General features: G+C 35.9%; 5 protein-coding genes across 5 annotated transcripts; 3 read left to right on the forward strand and 2 right to left on the reverse strand. All coding sequences in view use genetic code 12, as the record gives it.

Moving 5' to 3' along the window:
- Positions 1 to 559: 559 nt before the first annotated feature.
- Positions 560 to 3,280, forward strand: I9W82_000991 (uncharacterized protein; the record flags this gene model as incomplete). The annotated part of the gene is made up of 1 exon (XM_067695414.1): positions 560 to 3,280. One exon carries the CDS (start codon positions 560 to 562, stop codon positions 3,278 to 3,280), a length of 2,721 nt encoding a protein of 906 aa, XP_067551014.1.
- Positions 3,281 to 4,375: 1,095 nt separating this feature from the next.
- Positions 4,376 to 4,936, reverse strand: RIB4 (lumazine synthase; the record flags this gene model as incomplete). Its single annotated transcript, XM_067695415.1, has 2 exons — positions 4,376 to 4,827; positions 4,894 to 4,936. The coding sequence occupies 2 exons, from the start codon at positions 4,934 to 4,936 to the stop codon at positions 4,376 to 4,378; spliced, it is 495 nt and encodes a 164-aa protein (XP_067551015.1).
- Positions 4,937 to 6,666: 1,730 nt separating this feature from the next.
- Positions 6,667 to 7,650, forward strand: I9W82_000993 (uncharacterized protein; the record flags this gene model as incomplete). The annotated part of the gene is made up of 1 exon (XM_067695416.1): positions 6,667 to 7,650. The coding sequence occupies one exon, from the start codon at positions 6,667 to 6,669 to the stop codon at positions 7,648 to 7,650; it is 984 nt and encodes a 327-aa protein (XP_067551016.1).
- A 462-nt stretch (positions 7,651 to 8,112) lies between these two features.
- Positions 8,113 to 9,729, forward strand: SSH1 (Ssh1p; the record flags this gene model as incomplete). Its single annotated transcript, XM_067695417.1, has 2 exons — positions 8,113 to 8,122; positions 8,213 to 9,729. 2 exons carry the CDS (start codon positions 8,113 to 8,115, stop codon positions 9,727 to 9,729), a joined length of 1,527 nt encoding a protein of 508 aa, XP_067551017.1.
- A 90-nt stretch (positions 9,730 to 9,819) lies between these two features.
- Positions 9,820 to 11,907, reverse strand: I9W82_000995 (uncharacterized protein; the record flags this gene model as incomplete). Its single annotated transcript, XM_067695418.1, has 1 exon — positions 9,820 to 11,907. One exon carries the CDS (start codon positions 11,905 to 11,907, stop codon positions 9,820 to 9,822), a length of 2,088 nt encoding a protein of 695 aa, XP_067551018.1.
- Positions 11,908 to 14,053: the final 2,146 nt, after the last annotated feature.

A 14,053-nucleotide genomic window follows, 5' to 3' on the forward strand; every position in this document is an offset into this window, starting at 1 on the left:
TTTTAAAAACTACACACCACTATAAGTCCTACTGTTATTGGACTACTCTATGTAAACTAAGGTAACCTTCTACTGTCTCTTGATACAATGCTACAACGTACCATGTTTTTATATCTTTATACTCTTGAAGACTTTGAAATAAGAGTAAAGAGATTTGTTGAAAAAAAAATCAGAAGAGAAAAAAATAATCTCAACATAAAAATTTTTTTTTTTTGCTCTGTTCGTCTAAGATCCACCCATCTACAACTTTACGATATAACAATAACTCAAATAAATAGCTGCTTACTAGTGTACTTAAAAGACCATCATCCATCATCTACGTCTTATACAGTATATACTACATCATTATTGTTGTTCCCCGTTCAATCATCTGTCACTCATTAATTTTACAGGATTAGTTAGATCCCTCACCAACTATTATTCATTCGTTTTACTTTACAACACAAACAATTTTTAACCGGCAACTGGTTAATTGCATTCCAATCAAGCGTCACCCTCAATATCTGCTAAGTCACCTTCGATTTCTTAATTAATTGATACCCGTTGCTTTATACCCAGCATGAAGAAATTGGTAAGCCAAAATGCTTCCAAAGATGGTCGTCGAAGCACAGACAGTGATTCTTCAGATGATCATGCACACGGAGAGACTATATTGCAGACTCAAAAAATACAGCAGCCAGTGAGGCCAGCTGATAGTCATGCGTCAATAGCCCCATCAACTTCATCTTCGATGCAAACAGTCGATGATGTTTACTCACCAAATCAACAGAAAACAATATCAACATCTAGTTCTGACAGTAAGGTCACACCCGAATTCACATCTCCAACGAAATCATTAAAGACTTTCCTATTCAAGAATCGGCTTTCGTCATACTCTATTGACAGTATAAGTGAAGAACCAGAATTAGAACCACAAGCTGCCAAAGAACAAAAAACTCCCGTCACTTCTCCTGGAGGTCATGATTTAACTCCAACAAGGTCACCAAACCGACTCTTGAATTTCAACCTTCGACCAAAGTTTATTCGTTCCCGATCATCTGGGTTATCGGATGCAAACCCGCCACCAACTCCTTCTAGGCTTACTCCCAGCAGCAAAAAAAGGGTAACCTTGGATGATTTTGCTGATACCGATTCGGATGATTCAGGCGTGAGTCCTCGTAAAGAGGGAGAAGGAGATCTGGGAGATATGGGGTCGCCCATTTTATTTGATGAAACATTTGATGAATCGGTGAATTCTGTTTTACAAGAGTATCACAACCGCGACTCAGATTTGAGGACACGAAGCATGTTTGTCGAGTCTGATCTAAGACCCAAAAGTGGTGAAATATCCTTGGACGAAAGTGAACAGTTGAAATCAGATATTATACGGCAGGGCTCAGTTAGATCAATTGGCTCACGGACCACTCATACCACCGAAGCCGTGCCTAGTGATAAACAAAAACTTTTCATTGACGCCAAAGAATCACAAGAGCAATTTAAGCATGGCACTGTCAAGGCGGGTCAGCCATCACCAACTGTTTTCAAGAGACTCTCGGGTCCTTCTGATGAGAGTAGCCCTAAAACACCTAAATCAGACAGGGAAAGTACAGGCAGCTCTACACTGTTGCGATTCAAGGTGCATGGTGACCAAATTGAACCTGTGAAGAATAAAGCTAGGCACATTAGCTCGGCCGCCAATGTGACACGTACCGATACAAATAGATCCTCGTTAAGGGCATCAATTGCAGCTAGTGATGACAGCGAGGCCGACGACTCGAGCAGATCGAAATATCCTGATCCAACTATCACTCCATTGGCCACGCCAAGAGTACACTATGCAGGTAATAGAAACAGCTCGTCAACTGATTACACCAATCGAAGCTCAATTAATGATAGTGCAATAGCAGGTCTGTTGCCTAATACGTCTTCGAGCGGTGGTGGCAGTGGTGGAAGTCGCCAGCAACAAGTACATCCACCCATGCTTCGGCATTCGCTAGCTGATGATAGTATATCTCTTGGAGGCGATGAATACAATTTAGAAGAGGAGGAAACTATTGACAGCAGAACCAAAGCCCTTAATTTTAGCAATACTACTCACATGTTTGATGAAACTATGTTGAAAAGTGAAGATACAAAACATTCGAGTATGGCTCATTCATCGATGTCTTCTGGTGAATTGTTGAAGAACTTGGTAGGCGGTTCGTATGATCACACTAGAAGCAGTGACAATTCAGATGCACAACGTCCAGGAAGTCAATACAGAGAAGGTGGTCTAGGCTCTAGGCCAGGATCAACATTAGTCAGTCCATCAAAGGGAATCACCACTGTTCCAGAGGGATATTCAAATGCGCCCTCGGACAAGATATACCCCAACTTGCCCCCGAAGCAACGTCTTCCAAGATCCGAGAGTAACCAAACTGTCAACAATATGACTGCAGGATTAGATGCGTCGAATGAATTACCAATAATGTTGTACACTATTCATAATAAGGATTATGATGAGTCAAAGAACCGTTGGTCGGTTTATGAGAATCGAAATAGTCAAAATTCAGCAAGGGAACGTGAAGGAGCTGCTCTCCTGCCTCACTCAGCATCTGGCTCAAATAGCCCTGATCCTAATGAGGTGCTTGCATCCAAACCGCTAGAATCGCATGTCGGATCTGTGAGTGGATCAAGTGGAATTGGTTCGAGATCAGCAGCAAGAATGTCCAATGCATCATCAACATTGAGTCGGTATCAGACTATAGATGATCCACGTTTTGATAATCATCCAACTAAGTTTACACAGCCAGACGTACATGGACAAAGACAAGAAGACGCACAATTACCTGGACAGCACCTAGTGTTGTCGCAACCCAAACGTAATTTATTCCTTAATGATAGACAACCATCGTCGAATATGATTGATGCCGAAAAGGAAATCCATGATTTCACATACAAAACACCTCAAGATCAAACACACTTTGCTCGTCAGGAAAAACAAGAAGTAACTCACGAATCCACGTATAAATTCCTTCCTTATACCTGGCTACAATTCTCACTACTAATGGTTGTGGGATTAGTTGCACCACCCATATATTTTCTCATAACGGCTGGATTGTTTGATGGCAGAGATGGACCTGGTTCGTATTATGGTGCAATGACTGGTTATAAAGTGAATCATTCGAACCAAGGAGTTTATGTAAAGAGATTCACCAAGCTGCAAAAGATTACTAGTTTTGTAATTGGGTTGGTGTGGGTATTGATTGTGTTGGCGATGATTGGTGTTGGATTGGGTGTTGGGTTGACAAAAGGAAGGTGATTAGATTAATCTTAGAAGCTGTTTTTACTGTACCTTGTAATATATAATAATACCTAAGGAATGAGATGTAGATTGAATTGATTTGTCTTTTGGGGAGTTTCAAGATGGGAATTGTGAAACTTTTGACCTTTTTTTGAACCTGACAAGAAGGAGTTCAACTCGTTTTGAGCAATCTTTTAATCAAATTGTTCAAATTTTGGTTGCAAAAACATATAATTGGAATGTTAATGCTGGGTTTAGCACATAATTATCTTGATAATTTGTACCTTGGTGTATGTATGTATGTATGATAGTTAGATCTAGGAATCATTAGTCATGAAATGAATGAAGAAATTTAGGTTAGCAAACAATTGGAAAGTTTTTATATTTTTTGGGACAATTATCTTGCAAAAAGTTTTTGCATTTAATGAAATTATTTAATATCATAATTGAGTAAGGAAAAGTGGTTAAAACTATCCCCAATTTGCTTAGTATTGCTAATAATACACATCTCTATCAGACTAACACGTTTATATATTACTATAACAAAGTTGACCTTATTTAAATTGAAATTTGCATCTTCACTTTATACTAAACATGTGACCCAAAAAAGTGGATATTAATAAACTAGAAAATAAATTTTGCAAAAATTCAGCGGATGGCGCAGTTGTTTTCCTGAATTTGTTAGGACTGGGTGGCCAAGCTGGTTAAGGCGTGTGACTGTTAATCACAAGATCGAGAGTTCAATCCTCTCCCTGGTCGTTTTTTTTTTTATTTTCTCTGCTTTTCTTTTTGCAACTTTTTACTCTCCGCCACATGCCTAGGCAAATATATCATGCTCTAATGATAGAGACGCAATTGCCGTAGACATCGACTTTGCAATTAATCACATCCTACCATTCCTGGGGTGTTATTTACGCCTGTGGCAAAAGACTCAATTGAGAAGAAAGGCATTTCCCTCACAAAGAGTTCAAAGATTCGGCTATACTACACCGTTCAATTCACTTACTTCATCTATCAAATTGAGCTATCCCCAACAGACATAACACTAATAAATGTATTGTTTTTCTTTTTTTCTTTCCGTCTCTAAATAGTCCATCCATTGCACCCTCAAGTTTAGTTGAACTTTGTAGCCATTTCAACTGCAGCAGCACCCCAATCTTCTCCATGATTATGCATTTTACCAGGAATCAAACCTGCTCTAGCTTCAGCTTGTTCTTCAGTCAAACAAGTCAAGACCCCGAAAATCACCGGCACACCCAATTCGAAATTCAACTTCATCAATTGGTTAGTTGTCGAGTCACAAATGTATTCGAAATGCATAGTTGATCCTTTAATCAATACTCCAATTGGAATAATTGCATCCAAGGGAGTACCTTTTCTTTTCTGTTGTTCAAGGAATAATTTGGATCCGTATGGTAATTCAAATGATCCAGGAACGGTTTCAACTACAATGTTTTCTTCTTTGACTCCCAATTCTTTTAATCTTTTCACTGCTCCTTCGACTAATGCATCGATTATCTTTTTGTTCCATCTAGCATGAAGAATTCCAATTCTTAATTTTGAACCTGAAAAATTGGAAAGTTTGTTAGTAAATCCGTTTTGCATTAGATTTCTTTGGTTTTGAAACGTACCATCGTATTGTCTATCCAATTCACCTAATCCTTTAACTGCCATTTTCTTTTGGTTATTCGTAGTAGCTGTTATCCTTTAAGTTAGAAAGAATATGCAAAGGCAAAAGGAATATTTTTTTTGAAAAATCGTTCATGGGGGGAGGGAGGAACTCAGTTTGACTTTATATGCAGGTTTCGATTCACTGTAGAAAAGCCGAAAAATTTTCAAAAAAAATTTCAACCTTCGATTCATTCATTCTTTAATCCAATCAGGACTTCAGCATAGAACTGCCTATTGTTTTATGAATAATATATGATTCAACAATGGTAAATTATTGGTATGTGTTTCCTTTACTATAACAATATCACATAGTTGAATAAAGAATCCCTGTCTTTTTTAATGATGATATAATACACTGGTAACTTATTTCATTTAAAATGATTATCCAAAACAGTAAGTGTTAAAATAGTCTTTCACCCCTATCTGAAATCAACTAAGTGATGTATATTGAGCAATTGGAGGATGTTGTACTAACTATTTTTGAAGGTGAAAGTATCTAGATCTTGGAGAAGAGTTGAAGCGAAATAGGCTCACTGAGGAAGCAGTTACTGTTGCATTTTGATGCGAAAGCCGTAGTTTTGTAACAGTATCGCGATTTTCATGTAACTCTTGGCAGCAAGAGGGGCATTTTTTATTCCCCTCCCCCGTTTACTAGGTTACATGAGGAGTCTACTTCATAAAGTCGTGTTGTATAATTGCGCATCTCAATGGCCTTTGTTTTGTAAATGTAGTAGATGTACACTGATGAAGAAGTAAAACGTTTAACCGAATTCGGAAATCACTACACCATGGGAAATGTGCAAAGGAGAGAGTCGTGCGTAGAGCCATATTCTCTCTTCTTCTTCGGAGAAACTTTTTAAATGATTCCGTGGGTTTTGCGATAAACGGATAAACACTTTAAACAATTGCAATACAACGGTGAAAATCGGGTTCATTTTCCTCCAGATAACCGAGGCAGAAGTAAATGTAAAAGTAATGCAGATTCCGTCAAACAGTCTCGACTTATCAAAAGATCTGCAATGTCTAAAAAGAGAAAGCTTGATTAAAAAAAATTTGAGATGAGTCAACTCTCGCGTGAACCTTATACGGATGAAGATGTTTCAGATTGTTTTATTGGACAAAACATAGATATCCGAAAGAGAATGGAATGTATCTTTTAGTAAGAACCTTTGTCGTGTAGACTACAAGTATTGTGTTGGTAGTCTGATGTAAAACTGTCTCGTATAAGCCAAGAAGAATTCAAAGTGTAATTACTGTGGAATATTTTGGAACCATTGGGCCGGCGTCAGCTGCGCGCGTAATGTTTCCACAACATCGTCAAATTACCAACTGTAACAACAACAACAACAACAAAAAAAAAAAACACAACAACATTGCTCTTCCCCTCTTCTTCCCCCCCTTTAAAACTAACTGAGCATTATTTCGCTCTTTTGAAGAGATACAATAGATTATAAGTGTCAGGTTGGTAGGGTGGAAAGTGTCTTGAATATATAAATGGAAGAAGAAGAAGGTTGGGCGATTTCGGAGTTCAGAAAAACCACATGCGTACTGCATATAATACTAATTATATCACCTCTTTTTTTTTTTTGCTTCTTATCTATCTATATATATATATATACCCAACACAACACATATCTCTCAATCTCATCAAAAACTCAAAAACATACACACATATTCAACTAATTTGTTCATCTTTCTTTAAACAGAACTCATCCTTACATATCACTTAAACTATGTCTATTAATCCTAAATTTAAACTATTCAGAGGAACTACTTCTACTGCTCAACAACAACAACAGCAGCCACAGCCACAGCATCAGCAACAACAACAGCAGCAATATGGAACGCCACACCAAGCAAAATCTCACAACAAGTACAACAACAACAACAGATTTGAAGCTACATCTAGTATCTTATCAGACTATGATGATTTAGAAGTTATCGATGATGTCAATGAAGAGTCACTGTATGTTCTCTTCAATCCAATTTCAAAACCCAAAAATGAGTCAGATATACTTTCATTGACTAATACATCAAAGAGAGACTCAGAAGTAGATACAGAGGAGGAATATACTGGTGAGGATATACAAGAGTTGAGACAAGAAGAAGAAGAAGATGGTGATGGAGATGCTCAAACTGAAAAGCTATCTAACAAGATAAACAGTTGGTACAACTCAAATCTTGTCACCTCAAGTCAAGATATTGATGAAAATGTCGCTAGCTGGAATTTGGATGAGGATGAGGAACTAACAGCTTCCAATACACTGAGGCACCAACAACTGCAGCAACTGTTGGATGAAAGTAAAAAACTACTTACTGAATTCTACGGAGACGATCTTTTCAAATACCTTGATCAAGAAGATATTGCAAAAGTTAAAGGTTTTCACAATATGATGGATGTGAAGCGATTTCTTTTAGAAAAAGATGTTGCTCCTACTGATTCATTATTGAAGCAATTGATTTACAAAATTCTTTATGTTAAAGACAAATCAGCTAAATTTGACACTTCGCAACACACGTTTAACTTGGGAAATACAAACTATATCAATTATTTGATGGAGGATGTACATCAGAAACAAAACCAGCCATTGCCATTTGGTGGTAGTTTCTTGGCTGCTCCATCGACATTTTCTGATACCAACACTGGTGGTGGTTCATCTTTGATTATGTGTGGAGGTGTAGGGTTTGGTGACAAGACTTCATGGAATGATATATGAGGTTTAACAAAAAATAGTCTTGAGTTCTGCTTAGAGCTTTAATATTGCGTGTACTGGGATATGGGTGAAGGAGTGACGCAGTGATGTGCTTACGTTTACTACACGCTACTATTATTTTTAATAAGGGGAGTGGCATTTGGTTTTCAAGCTATAAGTTGTGGTTGTTCATTTTTATTTCGTTCATTTGGTTTAGTTTGGTTTAATTTTCGTTTTTGGTTACGCTTTGGTTACTAGCTTCTTTTTGTATACTGTAACTATAACTATTACAATTCATTAGAGTCTGAGAATGTGTAAGTTTACACTGGGTTGCTCTAATCTTTCGTTCCGCACGACGTTTAAAGGATGTTGAACGACAAAATCTGAAAAAAAAGTGAAGAAAAAAATTCTTCCAATTTTCAAGCCAGCCTTTCGACAATACTGACCTCAAACACAACCAATCACCTTTAGAAATCACAAGTCATAATGAGTGGATGTATGTACCTGATCTATGAATAACAATGGGGTTGCATTTCTAAAAGAAATGTAATCTCTATACAAACACAGCCTATACTAACGTCCCTAGTTCGTCTTCTTGACTTGGTTAAATTCTTTTTACCCATCCTCCCTGAAATCGAATTCCCATTTGAAAATACCAAATTCGATGAAAGAATAGTATTCACCGTGGGATCAGCATTTATTTTCCTCCTTGGTCAATTACCAATCTATGGATTAATCCCCCAAGCTCAATTCCATTTACAAGATCCATTTTATCAATTTAGACTGATTTTCGCCATGGAGAAAGCCACATTGTTGGAATTGGGATTATTGCCCATTATCATCTCGGGTTTTATTTGGCAATTGAGTGCTGGATTGAAGTTGATTAATGTTAATTTGAGTTTAAGATATGATCGAGAATTATTCCAAACTGGTCAAAAGTTGACTAGTTGGGGAATTGCAATTGTGTTCACTTTGGGATTGATTTATTCTGGTTATTATGATGAGGTGATTAGAGGATATGATATTATTCCAACGAGGGAGAATAAAGGGGTAATTTCATCTAGTTTACCATTGGGATCATATTTTATTATCTTTTTGCAAGTTGTTTCATGGCAAGTTATCGTTAGTTTATTAGTGGAAATTTTCGATAAGGGGTATGGATTTGGATCCGGGATTTTATGTTTTTTGGCATTACAAAATGCCACTAATTTCATTGCTGATTTGGCTGGATTGGAAATGTATCCCGTTTTAAATTCAAATAAATTTGAAAGTTTTGGAGCATTGATGAATTTAATTCGTAATTTTTCAATCTTCAATTTGAAATCAACAACATGGCAAATTTGGCATGCATTTACAAGAATTCAATTGCCTAATTTGACTCAATTTTATATTGCATTGGCTTCAATTTTCGTTGTTATTGTATTACAAAATTTCAGAGTTGATATTCCAATTAGATCAACTAAAGTTCGTGGTATGAATCAAATGTTCCCCATTCGGTTGTTATACACTGGTGGATTGCCTTTGTTATTTGCTTATTCTGTCGTTGCTAATATTCAAGTTGTTGGATATATCTTGTTTTCCATCTTGCTTAAATTGGGAGCACCAACATTTGTCATTACATTATTGGGAAACTATGTTGTTCAACCAGCAAGTAATAGATTAGTGTTGACGGGTGGATTCTTGTACTACTTGTCCCCTGAACAAACATTATTAGCATCAATCACATCACCAATTAGAACTGTTACATACTCGTTAACCATAATCAGTTTGGCAGTTTGGTTTGCATTCAAATGGAGTTTTATTTCCGGTTCTTCACCTAAAGATATCGCCAAACAATTTAAAGACCAAGGTATTTCAATTGCTGGTAAAAGAGACATTTCAATTGCTAAAGAATTGTCGAAAATTATCCCAACTGCAGCCATCACTGGTGCTTTTGCTCTCGCTGCTTTGGCTGTTGTGGGTGATTTTTTGGGTGGTTTGGGCAAGAATGGTGCTACCATCATTGGTGTTGCTTCAGCATTTGGAATCTTGGAAGAGTTTATGGTTGAATATCAACAAGCATCTGGTTCACAATTTTCAAATGCCCTTTCTGGTGCGCAATAGGAGACACACATTATTGGACAATGTGACATATTCTCTATATAGTCCTACTTTACTGTGGTTTTTTTTTTCATTTATTGTAAGAATATTAGTTTAATCATCATATAAAGCTGCATTATTTAGTTTAAGACTCTGTCTACTGCCGTTGCCAATATTACTACTACTCGACTTTGTTGAACTTGGAGTTATGGAAATCAACAGCGCATTCTTATACTTGGCTTGTGCTCTACTCTCATGGTCAACATTTTTAGTAAAATATTCATCTTTTGACAACACTGGTGAAAGATGAAATTGTTTCATAGTGAATTGAGTAGTATCAGTTAACGGCTTGTCTAATTTAGCCATTGAGTTGAAATTTGTTGGTTTTGATGGAGAAGCGTCCGCCGGTTGAGATGTGCAGTCACCAGTCAACTTTAATAAAATCAACGAGATTACACCTCTCAATATGAAACTCACCTGTAAAGCCACAAACTTTACCGGTTTTATCATAAACCATTGTACCAACAAATATGGCAACATCAAAAGAAATCTAAAATAAAGTTTAATAATGTGAAGTGGTAGTTTAAAATTGATCCATACAAGGGCTCCAAGCAAGTGGTGCAAAGGGTGATTCAAAAGTTCTGCTAAATGGTCCATAACTTGAACATAAATCCCCAACAAGTACTTGTCAACTACTTCCATCAAAAACACTTTGAAAATTTCATTATCACTAGACTTGTATTCATTCATTAAAAACGCCAATTCGGTAACCAACACTTTTCTAACCGAGCTAGGGTTCTTAAAGAGATCCAGAATTGTTGTTTCGCTCCGTATAGATTTCAATACAGATCTAGTACACTCCAATATAGTTTTATTTGAAGATCCATGACTCAGTTGGTCAAATCTGTTGAAAGATGGAGGTTCCAAAGACTCAAATACAAAATCATCTTCTTCAACAATTGTTTTCAAAGGTGTTTGTGAAAAAGAATGAGGTTTGTGTAATGAAGGACTGGGTGCAAATTGAGAATAATCAATTTCAGACTGCATGGAAGAAAATAACGGTGATATTTTTGGAGGTGGTGGTGCGCCCAAAGAAAATGGTAAGAATGAATTATTAGATTTTGTTATTACTTGTTGCTCCAATTTTGAATTATCTTGTGGCGATAAAAGAAAAGGAGGCGATAAATGGCTCTGTTTGAATTTCAGCTGAGATTTGTGAGCTAACAACTCTTGACGTTGCTGCTGCTGCTGTTGCTGTTTTTCTTTCTTCAGATGCGCTTGATCTCTGCTATCCAATTCCTTTTGTAACCTAATCAAGTCCAACTTTAATCGATCAAATTGTTTATTGTGAACTTGCAAATGATCCAACAAGATTTGATTTGTAAGGTTGGGTAGGAAATATTGCTTCAAATCAGTGAACCAAGTTTGGAAACTGGTACCTTGTGCATACAAGGGGTTTATATTATCATTCATTGATGAATACTGTAACGAGTCTGTAAATGTAATGATAATCCTAAAAATTGACCAAAATTGAAGCAAGGCAATATTGACATTGTTAAACACCATTTTTTTACGTTTCTGATCAATTATGGTATATTTTCGAGTCCAAATAAGCAAAACTGAACTCAAAAGTGAAGAAACCAAACAGCAAACCAAGGCCATGATTTGAAAAGTATTGATTTTACGAACCATTAAAACCACTTTGTCAGTATGTTGAATTGCAAAGTCATCTTGGTTCAATTGTTGGAGTAATTTGGTCTTTGTTGTTTCCAACTCCTTCATCCAGTTATACGGCCACTCAAGAGTGAACCTAACTATCCAACTAATTAACACGACAGTCAACAAATCAATAATGAAGTTTCCAATTTGTTCATTTTGAGGTACACTTTTGGTACTTATGGGGAATATTACTGACGTCAAAGTTGGAAGTATAATGACAATATATGTGAAAATCTTGTACACTACATCATGTGAATGAGAATGTAATGTTACACTAGCTGTCAAGACTGACAGCTTCTTGGCAGACTCCTTTTCCATATTTGATTTGACCATTGAAGATGTGCTGGGATGGAAGTTGGATTGTGCCGTTGGTGACTTATTGCTCTGCTTAGAAGACTTTGCTTGATCTGTCAGCTTCTTCTTGACAGTAGGTGATATAGTAGTTGAAGAGTCTTTAGTCTCTTTTGTATTAGTGTTGCTCATTGTGGATGTGGTAGTTTTCTTGTTATGTGTTGCAAAGACGTGTTTGTAGCTGCATAAATCTTTTGCAACGTAAATTTTTTCTTAAGTCAAACAGCTCCAGCCTCCTTGTCACTATACGATGCACTGTTTTCTGAATATAGCAATAGCCTTGCCTCTGTGTGTGGATGAGTAAGAAGAGTGGTGGTGGTGATTTGGTTGTAAAAAATATATATATAAAAAAAAATTGCACACACACTCTTTAAGCGAAGGGGAGAGAGAGCGTGTGATAAAATTTTTGTTTTGTGTCTTGTGATGGGTTATGGCAATGTAGACCTCGTAGTTGATAAGTATAACTTCACTCTTTTCAGTTGATGTCAAGGAAGGGGAAGGTGATATATAAGTTGTGTATGTGTGATGTAGTGAGGGGAATTCTGTTTTTGAAATATGTGCCTCTCTCCCTTATGTATGTATGTGAGGTTAAAAATAATATTAGGAAAGTGGGAGGTTAGATTGTTTTGTAGTTGTGATAATCAAAGTAATAAGTAACAACAAACAAACAATAACAACTGAGTAGAATACAATAGTGGGATTATATGATACCTCTTTTATCTCTCTGATACTTTGTTTTCACTTTTTCCTTCGTATAGTATACAAAGTCTCTTGAGTTAATAATATAATTATATTGTATTTGTATTGTTACTGTATACTCTAAAATTAATTTTAAAATGTACGTTTGATTCCTTTTTATTATCACAAAGTAAACAAACAAAAGAAGAAGTACAAGAAATTAGCACGTGTAGTGTAGAATCACGAAGTGAGACATTTGAATATACTTACTAACTACTATTAAAAGACTACTGTAAAAATTGGTAGTTATATAAGTTATTGTTGATCTTGTGTAAAAATCATATTAGTTTCTATTGTGTGTAATAAGCTTTTGTGTCTGTATTGGTAAAAGCGTGTCTGTGTCGGATTGTTATAGTCTACGACAGTCATTTATTAGTTGACCAAAAAAGCTTATATCCAACACATGGGGAGAAACTGATACCTCTTGAAGAGTAGCATATTATTATTATCCATTGAAATACCATTATGAAACTATGTCAAAGAGATTTGATGATCAACTTTAGCCAAGAGCATTTTGTTCTTCTTTTGCTTAATTTGGTTCTTTTGAATACAAAAACAAAACAAATAATGCATATTTTTGTATTCTTTTATAGTATGTGATTCTAGCCTTCTTCCAGTAAATAGAACAATAAAAGATCACAATAATACTAATTTAGTCTATAACCAAAACAATATAAAAAATGAGAAAGAAGACTTCTCTTCATCATCAATGTATCTTGAATCTTCTCTAGGATTTACGATGAGGCGGAGGCATAAAAAAATAACAAAACACTCGTAATCTTAAACAACTTAACACAGAACAACAGAGTTGAATATTATTATTACTCGGCTACATTTTTTATTTTCTTCAATAACCAAAGAAATCATCATTGTTACTTTCTTATTCTGGACATTCTAGAGAATCACATGCAAGTTTTGTCATAAGGTTTATTAGTCCAGTAGAGTATGCAAATGCATAGCAACACCTTTCGTACTCATCATAATACTGTTGACACAATTCACAAAGCTTACACGATAAATAAGTCAAAACCTGCTTAAAAAGACAACTGATTTTGTTTCTAAACTTCTCTGGATGTAAACCATCAGTAAACCAATGTAACAATCACCTTCCCTTATTTCAGTCAGTATTTGTTAATGACACAAAATATATTCTGCATTGCAACATGTAACATTTAAGAAAGAATTCAAAACTATAAATAAGCAAGTAACTGCTACATTTGTTTCTACATTTTTACATGTTTCTTTTTCTTCTTTTCTGGTAGATTGAAACCAAATACTAGGTACTGCGGGGAGAAACCTGTTCTTGAATTAATATTGGTTCGTCTAAAGAAACCCATGCATAAATGACGTTCTTATTTTAAGGTAACTGGGCATTTGATTAAACCATTTGACTATTTATTCTCAGAGGTCACTCACAAAACCAAATTTTGGAGTTGATTTCTGGGGAGGTCACTAAGTGCAAAAGAGGATAACACCCATTGAGAATTGCGTTTTAAATATTTCTCAATGGGCGGTTTCAAACTCAACTTTTCTGCATTAT

The sequence above is a fragment of the Candida metapsilosis genome, assembly GCF_017655625.1.
Source record: "Candida metapsilosis strain BP57 chromosome Unknown scaffold1, whole genome shotgun sequence".
In the NCBI taxonomy this organism is placed as follows: Eukaryota; Fungi; Ascomycota; class Pichiomycetes; order Serinales; family Debaryomycetaceae; genus Lodderomyces; species Lodderomyces metapsilosis.